Source organism: Oncorhynchus keta, chromosome 5 (genome assembly GCF_023373465.1).
Source record: "Oncorhynchus keta strain PuntledgeMale-10-30-2019 chromosome 5, Oket_V2, whole genome shotgun sequence".
Taxonomy (NCBI): Eukaryota; Metazoa; Chordata; class Actinopteri; order Salmoniformes; family Salmonidae; genus Oncorhynchus; species Oncorhynchus keta.
Window position 1 is genome coordinate 17,166,595 of NC_068425.1, and position 17,820 is coordinate 17,184,414.

General features: G+C 43.5%; 1 protein-coding gene across 3 annotated transcripts; it reads right to left on the reverse strand.

Moving 5' to 3' along the window:
- Positions 1-9,240: 9,240 nt before the first annotated feature.
- On the reverse strand, positions 9,241-17,695 carry LOC118384600 (ADP-ribosylation factor-binding protein GGA1-like). 3 transcript variants are annotated; one of them, XM_052518869.1, is made up of 18 exons: positions 17,612-17,695; positions 17,366-17,522; positions 16,518-16,602; positions 15,838-15,913; positions 15,602-15,700; positions 15,387-15,510; positions 15,201-15,301; positions 14,976-15,056; positions 14,496-14,633; positions 14,287-14,368; positions 14,064-14,177; positions 13,793-13,933; positions 13,642-13,718; positions 11,051-11,241; positions 10,556-10,761; positions 10,297-10,466; positions 10,095-10,205; positions 9,241-9,969 (listed from the first exon to the last, which is right to left on the reverse strand). In XM_052518869.1, the coding sequence occupies exons 2-18, from the start codon at positions 17,430-17,432 to the stop codon at positions 9,859-9,861; spliced, it is 1,974 nt and encodes a 657-aa protein (XP_052374829.1). In that variant the 5' UTR covers positions 17,433-17,522; positions 17,612-17,695; the 3' UTR covers positions 9,241-9,858. The 3 variants fall into 3 exon arrangements, with proteins under 3 accessions (XP_052374829.1, XP_052374828.1, XP_052374830.1); XM_052518868.1 differs by having other exon boundaries at positions 17,366-17,653; XM_052518870.1 differs by lacking the exon at positions 14,064-14,177 and having other exon boundaries at positions 17,366-17,654.
- Between the last annotated feature and the right edge of the window lie 125 nt (positions 17,696-17,820).

Here is a 17,820-nt window from a genome sequence, read left to right on the forward strand (position 1 = left end):
AAGCACCTTATGATTACATATGTGAGTGCTACAGGGCGGTAGTCATTGCAGTAGCCTCAGAGAAAATACTGTAAATTAACACCTGAGGAAGTCTCGTCTCCTATGGTATTTTTTTTTAAAAACAGTAGTAGTAACAGTGGTTTTGAATTATGAATATCTTCCTTTGTCGGAGAAAAGCCTGTAGCAAGCTAGAAATAAATATTCTCCTTATGGTCCTGGTAACTTTGATTTGAAAAGAAACTTGTCTGTGTAACAGTTCACACTTATAGCTGGCTATCATGAAATGAATGTTTGATTTATCAACAACAAAAAAACAACTGAGAACGAGGGAATAAGAACTGAAGTTCAAGTTCAGTTTTAGCAAAGAAGTTGAATAGCAGTTTGGGGACATTAAGATATAGCCTCCCGAAGCCCTTTACCCGGTGAGTGTATTTATTCATACAGGTCTTATTCAGTCAACCATGCCAATGCTTTAATGTGTCGTTGAGATATTGTATTTCAGTTTTGTTTCGACTAATCGATGCAGAAGAAATATATTGGGTAGACAAGAGCAGGGATTCCCAAACCTTTTGGAGCTGGGGACCCGCTTTGCGAAAGCAAATTCATCAGGGACCCCCTCAAAAATGTGAACATTTTGCAAGTTTAAAACAAACTTCTTGCAACTCTACACATTTTCCCATGGGGCAGAGAAACATTTGAACAGTTTTAAAGCTTAAATTACAATGAAAAAAGGAATACAAGAAGTATTGAGATGAACACTATCATTGATGGAGTACTGTGGATCCTGGTGAGCCTCACAGGCCATGTTGTGCATCCCAGGGTAGCCTATATTGTAGATGAATAATATTGTATCGTATCCTCTGAACTTGTTCCACAGAACCTTGTGGCCAAATTCATTTCATCTGTTTTTTTCTAGTAATATTTATTTAAATGGTAATTTTTTAAAATCCTTTCGATCTGGCTTGCAGTACCTGGTCCACATGCCCCCTGGACTAGAGTAGGGCTGCTATGAAACTGTTCTTCATAGCTATGAGTTTGTGTAGACTATTGCATCCTTGTTGGAAAAACACTAACCAAACCTTTCAAAAGTGTCATATACACACCACAAGAGGGGACATCGTCAGTAAGTCTCCAAAAAGCAGCAAGTGACATTTTATTTAAATAAAACACCAATAGAGAGATAAAAGGATACTATGGCCCCACCTACTTTGTGAAGCACTGTCTCACCAAAGAGTGTAGAACTTAACAAAGATGGCACCCTGAGTTATGTTTCAGTAGCTTGTAAAGTAATCCAAATGAATCGTTTAAATTAGAAATATGATCTGATTATCTTCTCTTCCCAATGTCTGCAATAGTGAACATGGTGCTGTGTGGGAAAAGAGGAGCTTGGAAGATTTCTACACAACCAACTGGGTCAGACAAAGTTTAGCCCAGAGTGAACCTCCTGCTCAGTGTGTATGAAGAGACAGGGAAAGGTAGATAGACGCTTAGTCACTCTGGTGGAGCTGCCTGCACTGTATGGAGCACCTCAAGAGGCTCAACTCACTGATGAAGAGGAAAGAAAGTAAGACACTATCCAGAATTTCCTGAGTTCAGAGGTCAATGACTTTATGGTTGTGTTGAAGCACAAAACCAAACAGAGAGCCAAGAGAAAATATGTATTAGAGAGCAGTCAGGAGACAACCCAAAAATGCATGGGGCGATATCAGTCAAGCCATAGCTCAGAGGTGCCAGTTCTGCTTCAGGCTGTAGAGAAAACGATAGGGAACACAGAGAGACGCTTTAGGACTAGTACATACTTGCATGTACAGATGCAGGATCTTACATTTTAGCCAGTTTGCTACAGCAGGAAAATAATCCTTCAGCAACAGGAAATATTCTATATTTTTGTAAAGTCCATACATTTTACATAAGAGGAAAATCTGACATTGCAAAGTGGAAATAACAAACTTGAGAAGCCTTTTTAAACCTCAAATACACTATACGTTTTAAAATGAAGATCCTACATCTATGTACATTATCACTTTACTGTAAAACAGAGATGGAGAACATGAGGATGACTATCAGATCTCTGGAGAAGCTCAAAAACAACAGGTAAATAGATGTTAAAATGTACGAAAATATATAATAGATTCAAATTAATGTAAGTATTTTAATGTCTATTAATGATTGGCAAGCACAAAATACGGTGCTTCGAGCGCTGATACATTTAGATCATACTGATCAACCGCTTCATGTGTTTGCAAACATTGCCGCACGAGGGCGATGCGTGCAAGTTGGTGTCGAAAGACGGGGAAGTTCTTATAGAACGCCAGAAAAAACGCCTCTTTTTACATGTTGCTTATGAGTGCATTTCACACTACTTTTGGATTATAATAGGGTTTTAAGGCTTGTATGAATGTCCTGCGTAATATAATGTGTGTGTCATCGCAAATCAACTGCATTATACTTCAAAAACACCAACTTCAAACAGTAAAATGTACTTTTGGCTAGCTTTTGCTACAGCCTATCATGTAAATGAGCGTTACTATTCTAGATAGCAACTGCTGCAACCCAAATAGTTATTTTTCAAATATCACAACCAAATTTTAAGCGTATGAGACCCCCCAAAAAGGTATTTTGTTTAGAAGTAATAAACATGTAAATCTAGGCTTTGTTGAATGGGTGCAGATAGCGATGAATTTCTTACTGCGGCCAAAAGTCGCGCGCCTCTCGAGTCTATGGAGGAAGGATATCAATAGATGGCAATGCATTGATTTATAATATTTATCAGCATCATTATCAACTTACAGTTTATCAAAAATATATTGCTGTGTATATACTGTATAAGAGGCAAACATTTCATTAACCATATTGTATCCTTATGATGTGGTTTAAATGGACTGTAAGACTTGTCATAAGCTTGCATGACCCCCTAATAATGGCTCATCTCATATTTCAGTTGACAATTTGCTACTTAAAGAGACATAACATGACCAATATTTCTGCCACATCTATCTCTTAATCTTCAGCTAGTATGAACTGCATGTGTAGTAAACAATGTATCCTGCTCTTTCACTAGGGAGATTGTCCACACTCCACCAGTCTCAGGAGAGTGCTGCTGGGGAAGACATTAGGCAGAGTGCAACTAGAAACACCATCCTGGGAAGAGACGTGTTCAAGGAAGATGTCTATGCTGGATCAGTCACCTTTGAGTGTCAGAAGGAGATGGCTGACATCAATGGGAGACATTGTAACAGTGATTGACACTCCAGGGCTGTTTTGCCCAACAGTGGATAATGTGGAGATCATGAAGGAAATTGGTAAATGCATCTCTATGGCTGCTCCTTGGCCCAACGTCTCTCTCCTGGTCCTAACTGTGGGACGCTTCACTCAAGAGGAGATAGAAACAGGGAAGATGATCCAGAAGGTGTTTGAATACAACATGTCCATGTACACCATTGTATTGTTCACTAGAGGAGATGACCTCAAAATGAAAGATCATTGGAGAGTTTGTTGAAACATCGAGGAACGACATACACCACACAATTCAGAAGTGCAGGGACTCATACATTATATATATATATACATAATATATATCATGGGCATTAATTCCTATATACGCACGCACGCACACACACACACACACACACATACACGCACACATACACAAACATTTATGGACACCCCTTCAAATTTGTGGATTCGGCTACATCAGCCATACCTTTTGCAGACAGGTGTATTAAAATCGAGCACACAGCCATGCAATCTTCATAGACCAACATTGGCAGTAGAATGGCCTTACTGAAGACCTTAGTGACTTTCAACGTGGCACAATCATAGGATTCCACCTTTCCAACAAATCAGTTCGTCAAATTTCTTCCCTGCTAGAGTTGCCCTGGTCAACTGTAAGTGCTGTTATTGTGAAGTGGAAACGTCTAGGAGCAACAGCGGCTCAGCCTCAAAGTGGTAAGCCACACAAGCTCACAGAACTGGACCGCCGAGTGCTGAAGCGCATAAAAATTGTCTGTCCCTCGTTGCAACACTCACTACCGAGTTCCAAACTGCTCCTGGATGCAACGGCAGCACAAGAACTGTTCGCCGGGAGCTTCATGAAATGGGTTTCCATGGCCGAGCAGCCGCACACAAGCCTAACATCACCATGCACAATGCCAAGCCTCGGCTGGAGTGGTTTAAAGCTTGCTGCCATTGGACACTGGAGCAGTGGAAACGCATTCTCTGGAGTGATGAATCATGCTTCACCATCTGGAAGTCCGACGGACAAATCTGGTTTTGGCAGATGCCAGGAGAACGATACCTGCCATAATGCATAGTGCCAACTGTAAAATTTGGTGGAGGAGGAATAATGGTATTGGGCTGTTTTTCATTGTTTGAGCTAGGCCCTTTAGTTCCAGTGAAGGGAAATCTTAACGCTACAGCATACAATGACATTCTAGACAATTCTGTTCTTCCAACTTTGTGGCAACAGGTTGGGGAAGGCCCTTTTCTATTTCAGCATGACAATGTCCCTGCGCACAATCAAGTTCCATACAAAAATGCTTTGTCGAGTTCGGTGTGGAAGAACTTGCCTGGCCTGCACAGAGCTCTCACCTCAACCCCATCGAACACTTTTGGGAAGAATTGGAATGCTGACTGTGAGCCAGGCCTAACGCCCAACATCACTAATTCTCTTGTGGCTGAATGGAAGTAAGTCCCTACAACAATGTTCCAACATCTAGTGGAAAGCCTTCACAGAAGAGTGGAGGATGTTATAGCAGGGGGGGGGACCAACTCCATATTAATGCCCATGATTTTGGAATGAGATTTTCAACGAGCAGGTGTCTACATACTTTTGGTCATGTAGTGTACCATTTACTTAACAGCAATGATAGACGCCATGCTCAGGTCACGGAGCTCCTGGGTAAGATAAACATCATGGTGAAAGTGAATGGAGGGAGTTGCTACACCATTAAGATGTTCCATAAAGTACAGGCCCTAAGGGAGGAGCAAGCGAGAATACTGAAGGAGAGGAAGGAAAAGATAAAAAGAGAGAAGGAGTTGAGACAAAAACAAGAGGCAGAAAATGCTAAGTTGAAAGAAACCATTCAGAAGGAGGTAAAGTGAGAGAAATCAGAGAGCGGGAGAAAAGGGGAGCTGGATTCAAAAAGAGAGAGCTGAAGATACTGAAGGTAAGAGATGCTGAGAAGGAGAAGAAAATAAAGTTGGAAGAGGAGCTCAAAGGAATGTTTGATGAGAAAAACAAAGAAAACGAGGAGAAAGAGCAATGTCTTGCCTGTGAAATAAATGCATGAAAAATAGATAAAAGACCTGAATATGGAGAGTGAGAGAGCAGCAAGAAAGAAAGCAAAAAAATAATGATGTGCTCCACTGGAGAAAGAGATTGCAAAAGCTAGAGAAGAGATGGGGGAGGTGTATAAGGGAGGAAAGGATGGGACGAGGCAGGGCGGGGAATTAAGATGGGGAGAAGGAAGGGTTTATAAAATGGAGGGATATAGGAAGAGTATCAGAAAGGAGAGGAGGTAGGGAAACTAGAGGGATTTAAGAAGGATGATAAAGTAGGCTATGGGAAGGGGAACAGGAGGGATATGATGAAGGAAAAAATATGCAATATCCAAACTAATGGGAAACAGAGCAGTTGAGTTGGGTAGAGATGCAAAAGAGTACATATTTTGCCAAATCTGCTGTGATTGGAGTCATCAATGAGGGTAAAGGGAAATGTGTGAAGAGGGGAATAAGGCAGGGCATGAGGAATGGCAGAGATAGCAGAGGGCTATTGCATTTTGTACAGTCCAATGCCCTTGGGGTTGAGAATATACCATCTTGTAACACTGTATTTGAGTGTTTGTACAAGCAAACAAGAACATGCAAGCCAATCTTCTAAAAATAGCTAAATGAATCTAAATCAACTTTACAGTTGATTTCAACCTCAACAGAACTGAGCTGCTCTTTCTCCCAGGGAAGGCCTGCCCACTCCAAGACCTCTCCATCACGTTGACAACTCCACAGTGTCCCTCTCCCAGAGTGCAAAGAACATTGGCGTGACCCTGGACAACACCTTGTCATTCTCTGCAAACATTGACTCGCTCCTGCAGGTTCATGCTCTACAACATCTGTAGAGTATGAGCTATCCTCACACAGGAAGCAGCGCAGGTCCTAATCCAGGAATCTTGGAATCTCACATCTAGACTACTGCAATTCTCTGTTGGCTAGGCTCCCCGCTTTGCATTCAGACCAAAAAGTAAATGTTTTGTATCGTCGCATCTTTTTCCTTATGCTCTCAGTCTTTCACGTACCTTTTGGAAAACACTAGGTGTGCTGTCATTATCCTTTTTCTCAGGAGTGGCTTCTGTCTGGCCACTCTCCCATAAAGTCCAGATTGGTGAAGTGCTGTAGAGACAGTTGTCCTTCTGGCAGGTTCTCCTATCTCAGCCCAGGAACTACTTCTGTCAGAATGGTCATTGGGTTCTTGGTCACCTCCCTGGCCAAGGTTCTTCTTGCCCAGCAGATCAAGCAGAAATGGAGCTGGTCAAGTATGATCACCAGCAAGGAAGGTTGTTGAAAAAAAAAACAGTATGAAACCCTAAAATGTTGTAGTCTATAGTCCTCTTCAGAAAAAAACCCTGATGGAGTTTAAGATACAAGAATCATTAGAATAGTTTGCTACTACAGCGGATGAAGGAGTGGAAAGAGCGTGGACATTGACAGTGAGGAAGACAGAAAAGAGCTGAGTTAAGAGGGAAGTGGTGTGATGAGGAAGATTGACGTCAAGTATAAAAACTAAAAACATACTCCAGTAGCTAAGACATTGAACATGACTAGAATGAGGATGAATTACCTGCGGTGGCGGGTGCAGTGAAGACCGGCAAGTTCTAACCTCGTCCGATGATGGTAAAGGGTATTCTGGCCTAGTGGAAGTGAGATTTTGAGAGAATGGATCCTTGCCTTCTTGCTGATCTATATGTGGTGTCTAGTTGGGTGGAGAAGAGGTTGGGGACTTGAAATCGGTGAAAGTAACTTGAAGTGGACGTGATGATTGTGTGTGTTCCGCCCAGAGGGATGGGGTGTTCCGCACCACACGCCTCGGGATAAGAACGGTGATTTGCTTTGCTCTCTGGAGCAGGGCACTGTTGAAAAGAGTGATAACTGGGGTGGCGTTAAGTGTTGAGGAGGATCGACTGAAATGGAAGATTCCTGGTGTCTGTGATGCCCGCCGTTTGGTGCAACTCAATATTAGGAATGGTGTTCCTAATGTTTTGTACACTCAGTGTATATTTCAGTAGATGGACTACTACAAATTCTTTATTCCAAATGGCTAGTGGTTTCTAGTCTATATCCCCAAACTGCTGCTATACTGTAATAAAACATCTGATACTGCTGCTAGCTACTGCAAAATGTGCTTGTGTTTTTTTATCAAGAGTTTCTAATGCTCTCATCCCAGCCTGACAGACAGACCCTGATGTGGAGTGCCACCTGGCCCAAGGACGTGTCACAGCTAGCAGAGGACTTCCTGAAGGACTATGTCCAGATCAACGTGGGAGCCCTGGAGCTGAGCGCCAACCACAACATCCTGCAGATTGTGGACGTGTGCATGGAGAGTGAGAAGGACAAGAAGTGAGGCTAATACTTCTCTCTACTCCACTGAAACATTAGCGTTAGTGAATGGGACTGTGTTGATGTAGATGAGGCTTGGTCGTAAACCGATGTAACTAACTCTCCAAAGAGCTTTCATCGGCTAACATGTCCGCTCTCCTTCTCCCCAGGCTGCTCCAGCTGATGGAGGAGATCATGGCTGAGAAGGAGAACAAGACCATCCATCATCTTTAGGGAGACTAAGAAACGCTGCGACGATCTGACCCGCAGAATGAGATGTGATGGATGAGGGAGGGAGGGAAAGAAACACACACACTGGGAGTAATTAATTGATTTTTATTGAATATAAAATACTTCTGGTCATGGGGTTGTACTACTTCATAACAATTCCCAGTTCTCTGATCATCAAGCTGACAAGTTTTTGCTCCTCAGGTGGCCAGCGATGCGTATCCATGGTGACAAGACTCGGCCAGAGAGAGACTGGGTGCTGACAGGTAAAACGTGGTTTATTAGGTGTATTATATGGGCTAGTATAGGGCTAATTGGTATTGGTTGTCGTCGTGACACCATCCTTTGTGTCCCTCAGCTGATCTCTTGGCATTTCCTCTCTCCTATAGAGTTCCGTAGTGGCAAGGTTCCTATTCTTATTGCTACTGATGTGGCCTCACGTGGTTTGGGTATGTACTGTGTGCTCAGAATAAAAACACAGTCCCTCAATCCCACAGTCCCCCCACAAAATGCATATCCAGTGCTGTCAACAGTTAAGTAACTTCTTCAGCATATTGTCAAACGTAAAGGTTATTTCATTGTACAAACCGGCATTAGTATAGTGAACTAATGTGCTATTTTTGCCTTTCGGTGTATGAGGCAGGTGCTACCGTTTCTCTGTAACTTTTTTTGTCAGCTCATTCAGATATTGCGCTTTTGGTTTTTCAGCTTTAATTAGTTTGTACGTAAGTGATTATTTTCCCATTTAGAATTTCTCTGTTAAAGGTGGTCAGTAATTCAGTTCCAGGACAGTATTTTGAAATATGGATAGACATTTCCTGTCATGAGGTAGTTATTCGACTTCTTACGTAGGTTACATTTTAATTGCTTATTTTGTGGGATCATTCCAACCCCTCTGTAGCTGAACAATATTTCATTTTAGTTTCATGGTCTTGGGATATTGTTTCTCTATTGAACTCTGTGTAAACCAGTCACACATGCTTGTTTCTTCCTAGTGTAGGGGTGTATCGGTTTGTGCTTGGCTGCTGCTCTGTCCTTTCCACCTGTAGTTAAATCATTCTAGTATGTAGACAAGACCGACCTGTAAAATCACATTTTTACTGTCTGGATTTGTTTTTCAGGTTTCAATAAAGCTTTTGAAGGTGTGTCTTAACATTTTGTTTCTGTACTCCAACTAGTGCTCTTAAAACTACCATTGTGTGAATGAGCTTGGTTAAGATTGTCAGACTCCTACATCTTAATGACAAGAACAGTTTAAACAAAGAAAAATAACTTTGCAAATGTACATGAGTTGTATTGGAGATGCCTGGTGGAATGTGCTTGGGAGACTCGAGGCTTTGAGGAAAGAGTGTTTGTCAAGTTGTCTTGCTGAATCCTTCATCTTTAAAACAGATAATCTATGAGCAGCGAGGAGTAAAAGACTCAATGTCTGAAAAGATTTATGGATCAAACGAGTAACAGGTAAAACCAACAAACCCTCAAGGGACTTGATAGTGAAAACAATCCTTAAATAGGCACAAATGGCAGATTAAATACGACTTCAGTGTTAGAATGTCTAATTCTACATGACAAGGATATCAGGCAAACCATTCTCCGTGCAGAAGGAGAGGAAGAATGATCCTTCATTATCACAGTAAGCAAACCTGGGCGCATGGCAGGGTAAACGCAACGTCAACCGTAATTCAGCAGGGCATTCAACAGCTATATAAAAAAAAAAGACTCAAAGATAAAGATGAGCCAAAACCTCCCAAAGGGCCCATTGCATGAAAGGAGAAACAGTGGAAATTCGATGAATGAAGGACAACTTATTTGTTAAAAACAAGACATGGCTGTGACAGTACTATTGCACAGCAGACAGTGTATGTTTGAAAGCAGCCAAATAAAGTTCTGTAAAGCTGCACAGAGGACATTCCTCCAAAGCATAAAGCAAACACACCGTTGTGATTGGCTAAGCAAGGTAATCAATAGAAATAGAAGCATTTTTATAAAGGTTTATGCCGTGTCTGAGTGAGATGCCAAATCTTGTCAATCTGTTGAATGTTAAAGATTGCCCCATGTGTCTGAAGGTGGAAACTGTGCTACAACTCCTCTTTCATCATGGTCTTCCTCTCCTAGCGTGAAGGTTAGCTTGTATTGCAACTGCACCTTCTCCTGGAAAAGAGAATTGAGGGTTGCAGAAATCTATTTGGCTTCATAGTTTATAATTACAAGAAAATGTTGGGGATGCCACAGAGGTACATAACAGGCCTTAAATGAATGTCTACACAGTCTAGTACCTTGTGAGGGTTGGCCAGCAGCAGGATCTGTGTGATGGCAGCAGGTGGGAGGATTGGGTTGAAGGCTGGAAGCTCTGTTCCTGATGGGGGCTGTAGCTTCACTCTCATTGTCTACAACAGAGGACAGAGGTCATGATGTCAACCCTACACTGATAATGGAACTGAAGGTGAAAAGGGAAGATTAAGAGAGAAGAGGTCTTACGTCAGGGACAGAGGGCTGAAAGAGGATGTTGCTGACTGGAACCGGGGCGGAAGAGAGCATGGAGATGATCACCACCAGCACATCAGCAAGAGAGGACGGAGTGTCACGTGCAAAGTGGAAGAGCACCCGCAAACTGTGGCTATCAAACACCGTCACAGGCAACAGGCTGCCTAGATACAACAAAGAGTTTAAAACACTGTTCAAATGTGATGCACTATTAGCATAGCAAGTAGATAATACAAATATTATAGATACTTACTGGGCTTAATGGACTCAAGCGGCACAAAAATATCTGTCAGGGTCATTTCTATAGGGGGAATGACTGTGTGAACCGGAGAGGTGTCCAACAACCTATCACCTTGGAGAGCCACCGGGTGCTCAGGGGAGAAGGCCGGGATAGGACTTGGATTACTTCCAGATTTGTTCTGGAGATCTCGTAGAGTAGGTTTGAACGGAGGCTTGTCCCTGAAAATAGATAAAAGGTACTACATAAAAGGTTGAATAATGTTGCTGAGTGTCTGTCATGTTGTTCTAACAAGTTGACATGGTCAGCACCCCATGATCCTTCATATATGGTTTCACTTCAACATATATTGTTTTGCTTCTACAGCACTTGAAGTGACTTCAAATCATAATGAACACAGTGGTCCATCAATACTGTACTAAGCAGCAACATAACTGGCAGACTAACACGAATACTTGACACAAACATCACCTGCGGTGTAAAACCATCCCATAGTGAAGGGTTAGTTACCATTTGACCTGCAGGCCCTCTGGAGGTAGGGACTGCTGTAGCAGCTTCTTCCCCAGCAGATCCAACTCATCTAAGGCTGAGCTTCCAGACGTGGCTCCAGTAGAAAGAGGCTGGGTGTAGGGGAGCGGATCTGGACTCAGTAGTACACTAGGCGCTGCTGGGATATCAGTAATATCCACACTGTCGGAAGACTGTTGCAAAGAAAGTGACACCATGCGTAAGACACAGACGTGACACTTGTTGTTAAGGTATAAATCATGAACCTGCCTAAGTAATGGCAATCAAATCGTATTGTCACATACACATGGCTGGCAGATGTTAATGCGAGTGTAGCAAAATGCTTGTGTTTCTAGTTCCGACCATGCAGTAATATCTAACAATTTCACAACAACTACCTTATACACACACAAGTGTAAAAGGAATGAATAAGAATATGTACATAAAAATATATGAATGAGTGACAGCCGAACGGCATAGGCAAGATGCAGTAGATGGTATAGCGTACAGTATGTACATATGAGATGAGTAATGTAGGGTATGTAAACATTATATAAAGTGGCATTGTTTAAAGTGACTAGTGATACATTTATTACATCCAATTTTTAATGATTAAAGTGGCTAGAGATTTGAGTCAGTATGTTGGCAGCAGCCAGTCAATGTTAGTGGTGGCTGTTTAACAGTCTGATGGCCTTGAGATAGAAGCTGTTTTTCAGTCTCTTGGTCCCAGCTTTGATGCACCTGTACTGACCTCGTCTTCTGGATGATAGCGGGGTAAACAGGCAGTGGCTCGGGTGGTTGTTGTCCTTGATGATCTTTTTGGCCTTCCTGTGACATCGGGTGGTGTAGGTGTCCTGGAGGGCAGGTAGTTTGCCCCCGGTGATGTGTTGCGCAGACCTCACTACCCTCTGGAGAGCCTTGCGGTTGTGGGCGGAGCAGTTTCCGTACCAAGTGGTGATACAGCCCAACAGTATGCTCTCGATTGTGCATCTGTAAAGGTTTGTGAGTGTTTTTGGTGACAAGCCAAATTTCTTCAGCCTCCTGAGGTTAAAGAGGCGCTCTTGCGCCTTCTTCACCACGCTGTCTGTGTGGGTGGACCATTTCAGTTTGTCCGTGATGTGTACGCCAAGGAACTTAAAAAAACGTTCCACCTTCTCGGCGATGTGGATAGGGGGCTGTTCCCTCTGCTGTTCCTGAAGTCCACGATCATCTCCTTTGTTTTGTTGACGTTGAGTGAGAGGTTATTTTCCTGACACCACTCTGAGGGCCCTCACTTCCTCCCTGTAGGCTGTCTTGTCGTTGTTGGTAATCAAGCCTACCACTGTAATGTCATCTGCACACTTGATAATTGAGTTGGAGGTGTGCATGGCCACGCAGTCATGGGTGAACAGGGAGCACAGGAGAGGGCTGAGAACGCACCCTTGTGGGGTCCCAGTGTTGAGGATCAGCGGGGTGGAGATGTTGTTTTCTATCCTCACCACCTGGGGGCGGCCCATCAGAAAGTCCAGGACCCAGTTGCACAGGGCGGGGTCGAGACCCAGGGTCTCGAGCTTAATGACGAGTTTGGAGGGTACTATGGCATTAAATGCTGAGCTGTAGTCGATGAACAGCATTCTTACATAGGTATTCCTCTTGGGTTAGGGCCGTGTGCAGTGTGATTGCGATTGTATCGTCTGTGGACCAATTGGGGCAGTAAGCAAATTGGAGTGGGTCTAGGGTGTCAGGTAGGGTGGAGGTGATATGATCCTTGACTAGTCTCTCAAAGCACATCATGATGACGGAAGTGAGTGCTACGGGGCGACAGTCATTTAGAGCAGTTACCGTAGCTTTCTTGGGAACAGAAACAATGGTGGCCCTCTTGAAGCATGTGGGAACAGCAGACTGGGATAGGGATTGAATGAATATGTCCGTAAACACACCAGCCAGCTGGTCTGCGCATGCTCGAGGACGAGGCTAGGGATGCCGTCTGGGCCGGCAGCCTTGCAAGGCTTAACACATTTAAATGTTTTACTTTTTGCCCTGATTGAAAGCAGTGGTTTGCGCTTTCAGTTTTGCGGGAATGCTGCCATCAATCCACGGTTTCTGGTTGGGGAAGGTTATAATAGTCGCCGTGGGTACAACATCACCGATGCACTTGCTAATAAACTCGCTCACCGAATCAGCGTATACATCAATGTTGTTCGACGCTATCCGGAACATATCCCAGTCCATGTGATCGAAGCAATCTTGAAGCGTGGAATCAGATTGGTCGGACCAGAGTTGAACAGACCTGAGCACAGGCGTTTCTTGTTTTAGTTTCTGTCCATAGGCTGGGAGAAACAAAATGGAGTCGTGGTCAGATTTGCCGAAAGGAGGGCGAGGGATGGCTTTGTATGTGTTGAGAAAGTTAGAGTAACAATGATCCAGAATTTTTCCAGCCCGGGTCACGCATTCAACATCTGGGGGGTTGTTGTACACGAGTGTGATTATAGTCGAAGAGAATTCTCTTAGTAGAGAAGCTAAAAAGGGACTCAATGGATTTGGTGTTACCTGTTAATATTATGCATTGTCTCGCATCATGTCTCCCTGTGTGAAGTGCTCAGTTCTCCCCTCACCTGGAAAGAGTCCCAGGTGGTAGAGTCCTCAGGCTGGGAGGCCGGGTTGGGTGTGTGGGGGGTCCCCTCACTCAAACCTAGGAAATATAGGCACAGTTACCCACAATTAACACACACAACATAGAAGTAGCAGAGGTCTTGGAAGACTTACCCAGTGACATTAGCTCATCATCAAGGAGACGGATGCCCATCTCCTGGGAGGGAGCATTTAGGCTGTCTGTTGGAGTGGAGAATTCTGGTGATGGAGGTGACGTATCCAATCCCGATAGATCAAGTAGTGCCACACTACCTCCTGGAGGAGATAAGTATTACAGTGAGAGGAAAACTTTAGCCCATGCATGTAATCATATACTCTAGTCCCCTCCTACCAAGCTTGTGTCAAGTGACCCTATCCATGCATGTGTCATGCTGAGATGTGTCACCTGTGAGCCTTTGTGTATTAGCTGAGTTGTTCCCGTTCACCACCTCTCCCTTCACCTGCTGCCTGTACAGGTTGATGACCTGAGTCAGGCTGTCATTGGCCTGGAGGATCTCCGCTGCCCGCCAACACACACAATTGTAATATACTGTATATTGTCACCCACATATTCTTCTCTCTCTGTGTACCATTCACTTAAACACATTGAGGAGTGTCTGAAACCTCACCCAGAGCCTCATCATTGTCCTCTGTATCACTGGCCAGTCTGAACAATGTGGGTCTCATCTTCTCACAGCGCTGGTACAAGTCCTAAACACACAAATACACACTATCAAATGTCTGTATCTGCATGCAGTGCTTTGTATACATCATATATAGGTGATGCTGTTATGGCACTGTGGGAGGTGTCTCTGGCTTGTGTAAAGGTGCCACAGACCTGGATGAGCTCTGCATTGCTCTGTGGGTTGGTGGTCCGGTCATAGTCCTCCAGCAGCTGAGTCAGTAGGCTGACACTCTCATTCACATCCTGGATGGCGTTCACACGCTTGGACAACTTCTCCGCCCGCTTCTGGTCCTGAGACACACACACAGGTCAGGAAGAAGAAACCAGGGAGGGAGGAGGGGGAAGAAATGTATCTGTTGTCCCTAAACTAAAGAAGTCATGAAAGCACTGAATGATTCTGACAAGGAGACCACCCCTCAGGGCAGAGTGCCCACTTTCTCACTCAGTGCCCGTACATGACAGTATAGTACTAAAGCACTTAGGCATTCACTTTCCTATACTAACACACACACAGACCAGATAATACAGTTCACACTGTGCGATGTGATGTACATCTCCGTATTACTGTAAGGAAACAGCCTATAGATCTACATTATTCATACATTTAGGCGAGCTTGAGAAAAGAGACTGTACCTCCTGCACCATTTGCTGGATCAGTTTGTTGGCTGCTTTCAGGTCCTCAGGTTGAGTGCTGTTCAACAGGCGAGTCAGTGTCTACCAAGACACCAGGGAGGAGGAAGAATTTAAAGTTAGGGAGAGGGCTGGTAAATGGAGTGGAGAATGCATGGTGAATCACATTTGTAATGCAAAATTTGAAGAAACAAAATAGTATGTTTCTTTTGTTTAACAATGCCTTACCTTTGACTTCTCCTCATCCTCAAATATGGCATTTTTTGGTCTGGGAGGTGGAAGCAGGAGGAGTTTGTCAGCTGGAAGAACTGGGTCCTGTTTGACAATGCCTGGTTTAAAAAAAAACATTAACAACAACTGTGCGTCCATCACTATCATAGATACACTGAAGTCACCAAGTGTAGAACAGCTCACCCTGTTTTTTAAGCATCTGGTAGGCATCAGCGATCTTTGCCTCGTCAGGCAGCCCCAGTGTCCAACTATAGATGAGCTCCAACACCTTCTTCTTCACTGGCTCTGGAGCCCGGCTGCCGAGGTACTGAGGGAGAGAGCAGGAGCATGCTGAGTGAGAGCTTATCCAATTTCAACATACTTGCTCAGTGAAAGGCACAGACAGAGACAATCATTACCTTTGGAGAGACCACTTTGATGAGCTCGTTGAGGAAGCGAAACTTGCCCACCTCACTGTGGAACCTTTCCCCACAGCTCTTCATGCACGTCTCCAGCACCTGGTTGTACACACATCACAAGTGAGTCAAACAATTAAGTTATTCAATATGAAATGTAGGCACACACACTAGACAGAAGGCTGTCAATTGTATTGGCTATGATTCATATTACAACACACTGCCATCACTTAACTCACCACAAGTGCCTGCATGGCCTCCCACTCCTGAGGAGATTGGATCTTGTGAGACAGTAGCCTGGTGGCCAGCTGGGGTCTGAAATGGAACGTAAAGAGTTTGATGTGGCTGAATTTGGCAGCAAATCTATCTACCATTGACATGCAATTTTACATCTCCCTTTACTATAGACAACCCCATGTTTTTTATTGAATGACACAGATGTCAGCACAGGGTCACTGTCAGAAATCTTAAAATGTGGAATATGAAGAAATCGCTCCCCCATTTCCTGGTTGCAAAAATTCTAATAGTTTACCTAATTTCAGCTTGTGTGGCAAAACAAGCAATGTATAGTGTAGAGCATCATTGTACCATCTAAACCTATTAAATATATTATAAATAACTACAAATACAGTATTTTCAGCTGTATGAAGCTGGTGTGCAAAACCAAAAGTACGATGCAAAAATGAAAATTCGGAATGGGACACATAGAAATAACACACAAAGAACAAATCTACCGCTTCTTAGACTTGTTTTCAATGAGAATGACTGATCTAGAACTCACATTCCTATGTGAATTTGAACATAGCCCAAAACGTTCCATATTGCAGCTTTAAGTAACAAGCATGTACTCAGTACAGCTACTCCTGAGAGGTGAAAACATAGTGCTAAGACGTGTACATGTTATGAGACACTGACATACCCCTCCAAATCATTGTTGAGCTGGTCACAGAAGGCCTGGATGCCGTCCCAATCTGTGTCTCTGTTCAGTGGGTTTGTGGCCTTGTCTAATGGGAGAATGAAGGAAATTGGGAAAAGGAGAAGTAAAGGTTCATCTGAATATTTTTTCGATAGTGACATGTATCCATGTTTAATTCAGGGAACTGTCAAAAATGGAGATGAACATCAATCAATTATGTTGCAGAACTGTTTTGAAAACATAATAGCAAGTACTTTAGCCTTCCAACAGTACTTTAGCCTTCCAACAGTACTTTAGCCTTCCAACAGTACTTTAGCCTTCCAACAGTACTTTAGCCTTCCAACAGTACTTTAGCCTTCCAACAGTACTTTAGCCTTCCAACAGTACTTTAGCCTTCCAACAGTACTTTAGCCTTCCAACAGTACTTTAGCCTTCCAACAGTACTTTGGACACGACTTTGTAAGGGACTCCAACTCCAGTTCTTCCACTGACCGAGTGAGCTAGGCGTCCTGCATTTGACAGCACACTGTCACATAGTTAAGCGTATAGTCACTGGCAGGATATGAATTCACGATAGGTGGCTTGCTGGTTCCCGTATCTAGCAAGAGATTGATGCATTCTCTCTAGTCTAGATAGATTCCCAGAACCATCTGGAAAGCTAGTTAGCTCACGTTAGCTTTACAGCTGGCTAGCTTGCCGTTTATGAGAGGTCTAACGTTACAGTCCCTCTCAATTTGCACCTTGATTTTGCTTAAACTGTCATCTCGGTCGAATGCAACACGGTTATTTTTCCAAGGATGCATGCTCCAATAGCTCTCTAAACAACCTAAATAACGTTTAAAAAGACTTACTGATACGTGCCTCCAAACTGTCCGTGTCAGGCGGCGCCGCCATCACTATGGGAATTCTCTTTACCATGAACTTGTCTCGCGAGGAACAACTTTGAGAGCACCCTTTCTCACCTCCCCGACAGTGATGGGTGGATGATGGACACGATGGCAGCTGGCACTGGAGCATAAGAATATATAACACAGAAAAAAGGTTATCATACTTTCTAATGAACCTTCTCGATCATACTGTAGTTGTTTATTGCAAACCTGTGCAGACAGTGCAAGCAGTTTCAGATTTTTACCGGTTTTCTCTACCCTCTAGCGGCACAACAGTGTACTGCTGTGCAGTTACGTGCAGTTACGGTGTAGTACAGCAACGGTTTGTTTTGGTGTTTATTCTGTGTGATCAACTCTTCGGGATAGTACATTATCTCGGAAAGCCACGATCGCTAAACAACGTAACACATTTATTAAAA

What these genes read in the sequence shown, in the direction of transcription:
- LOC118384600 (XM_052518868.1), bottom strand. Translation starts at nt 17,531, where the DNA reads ATGCTCCAGTGCCAGCTGCCATCGTGTCCATCATCCACCCATCACTGT. An exon ending in TCAAAGTGGTCTCTCCAAAG is followed by an intron (nt 15,511 to 15,601) that starts GTAATGATTGTC and finishes TCTCTCCCTCAG; the next exon opens with TACCTCGGCAGCCGGGCTCC. An exon ending in GCTTGAGTCCATTAAGCCCA is followed by an intron (nt 10,467 to 10,555) that starts GTAAGTATCTAT and finishes TGTTGTATCTAG; the next exon opens with GCAGCCTGTTGCCTGTGACG.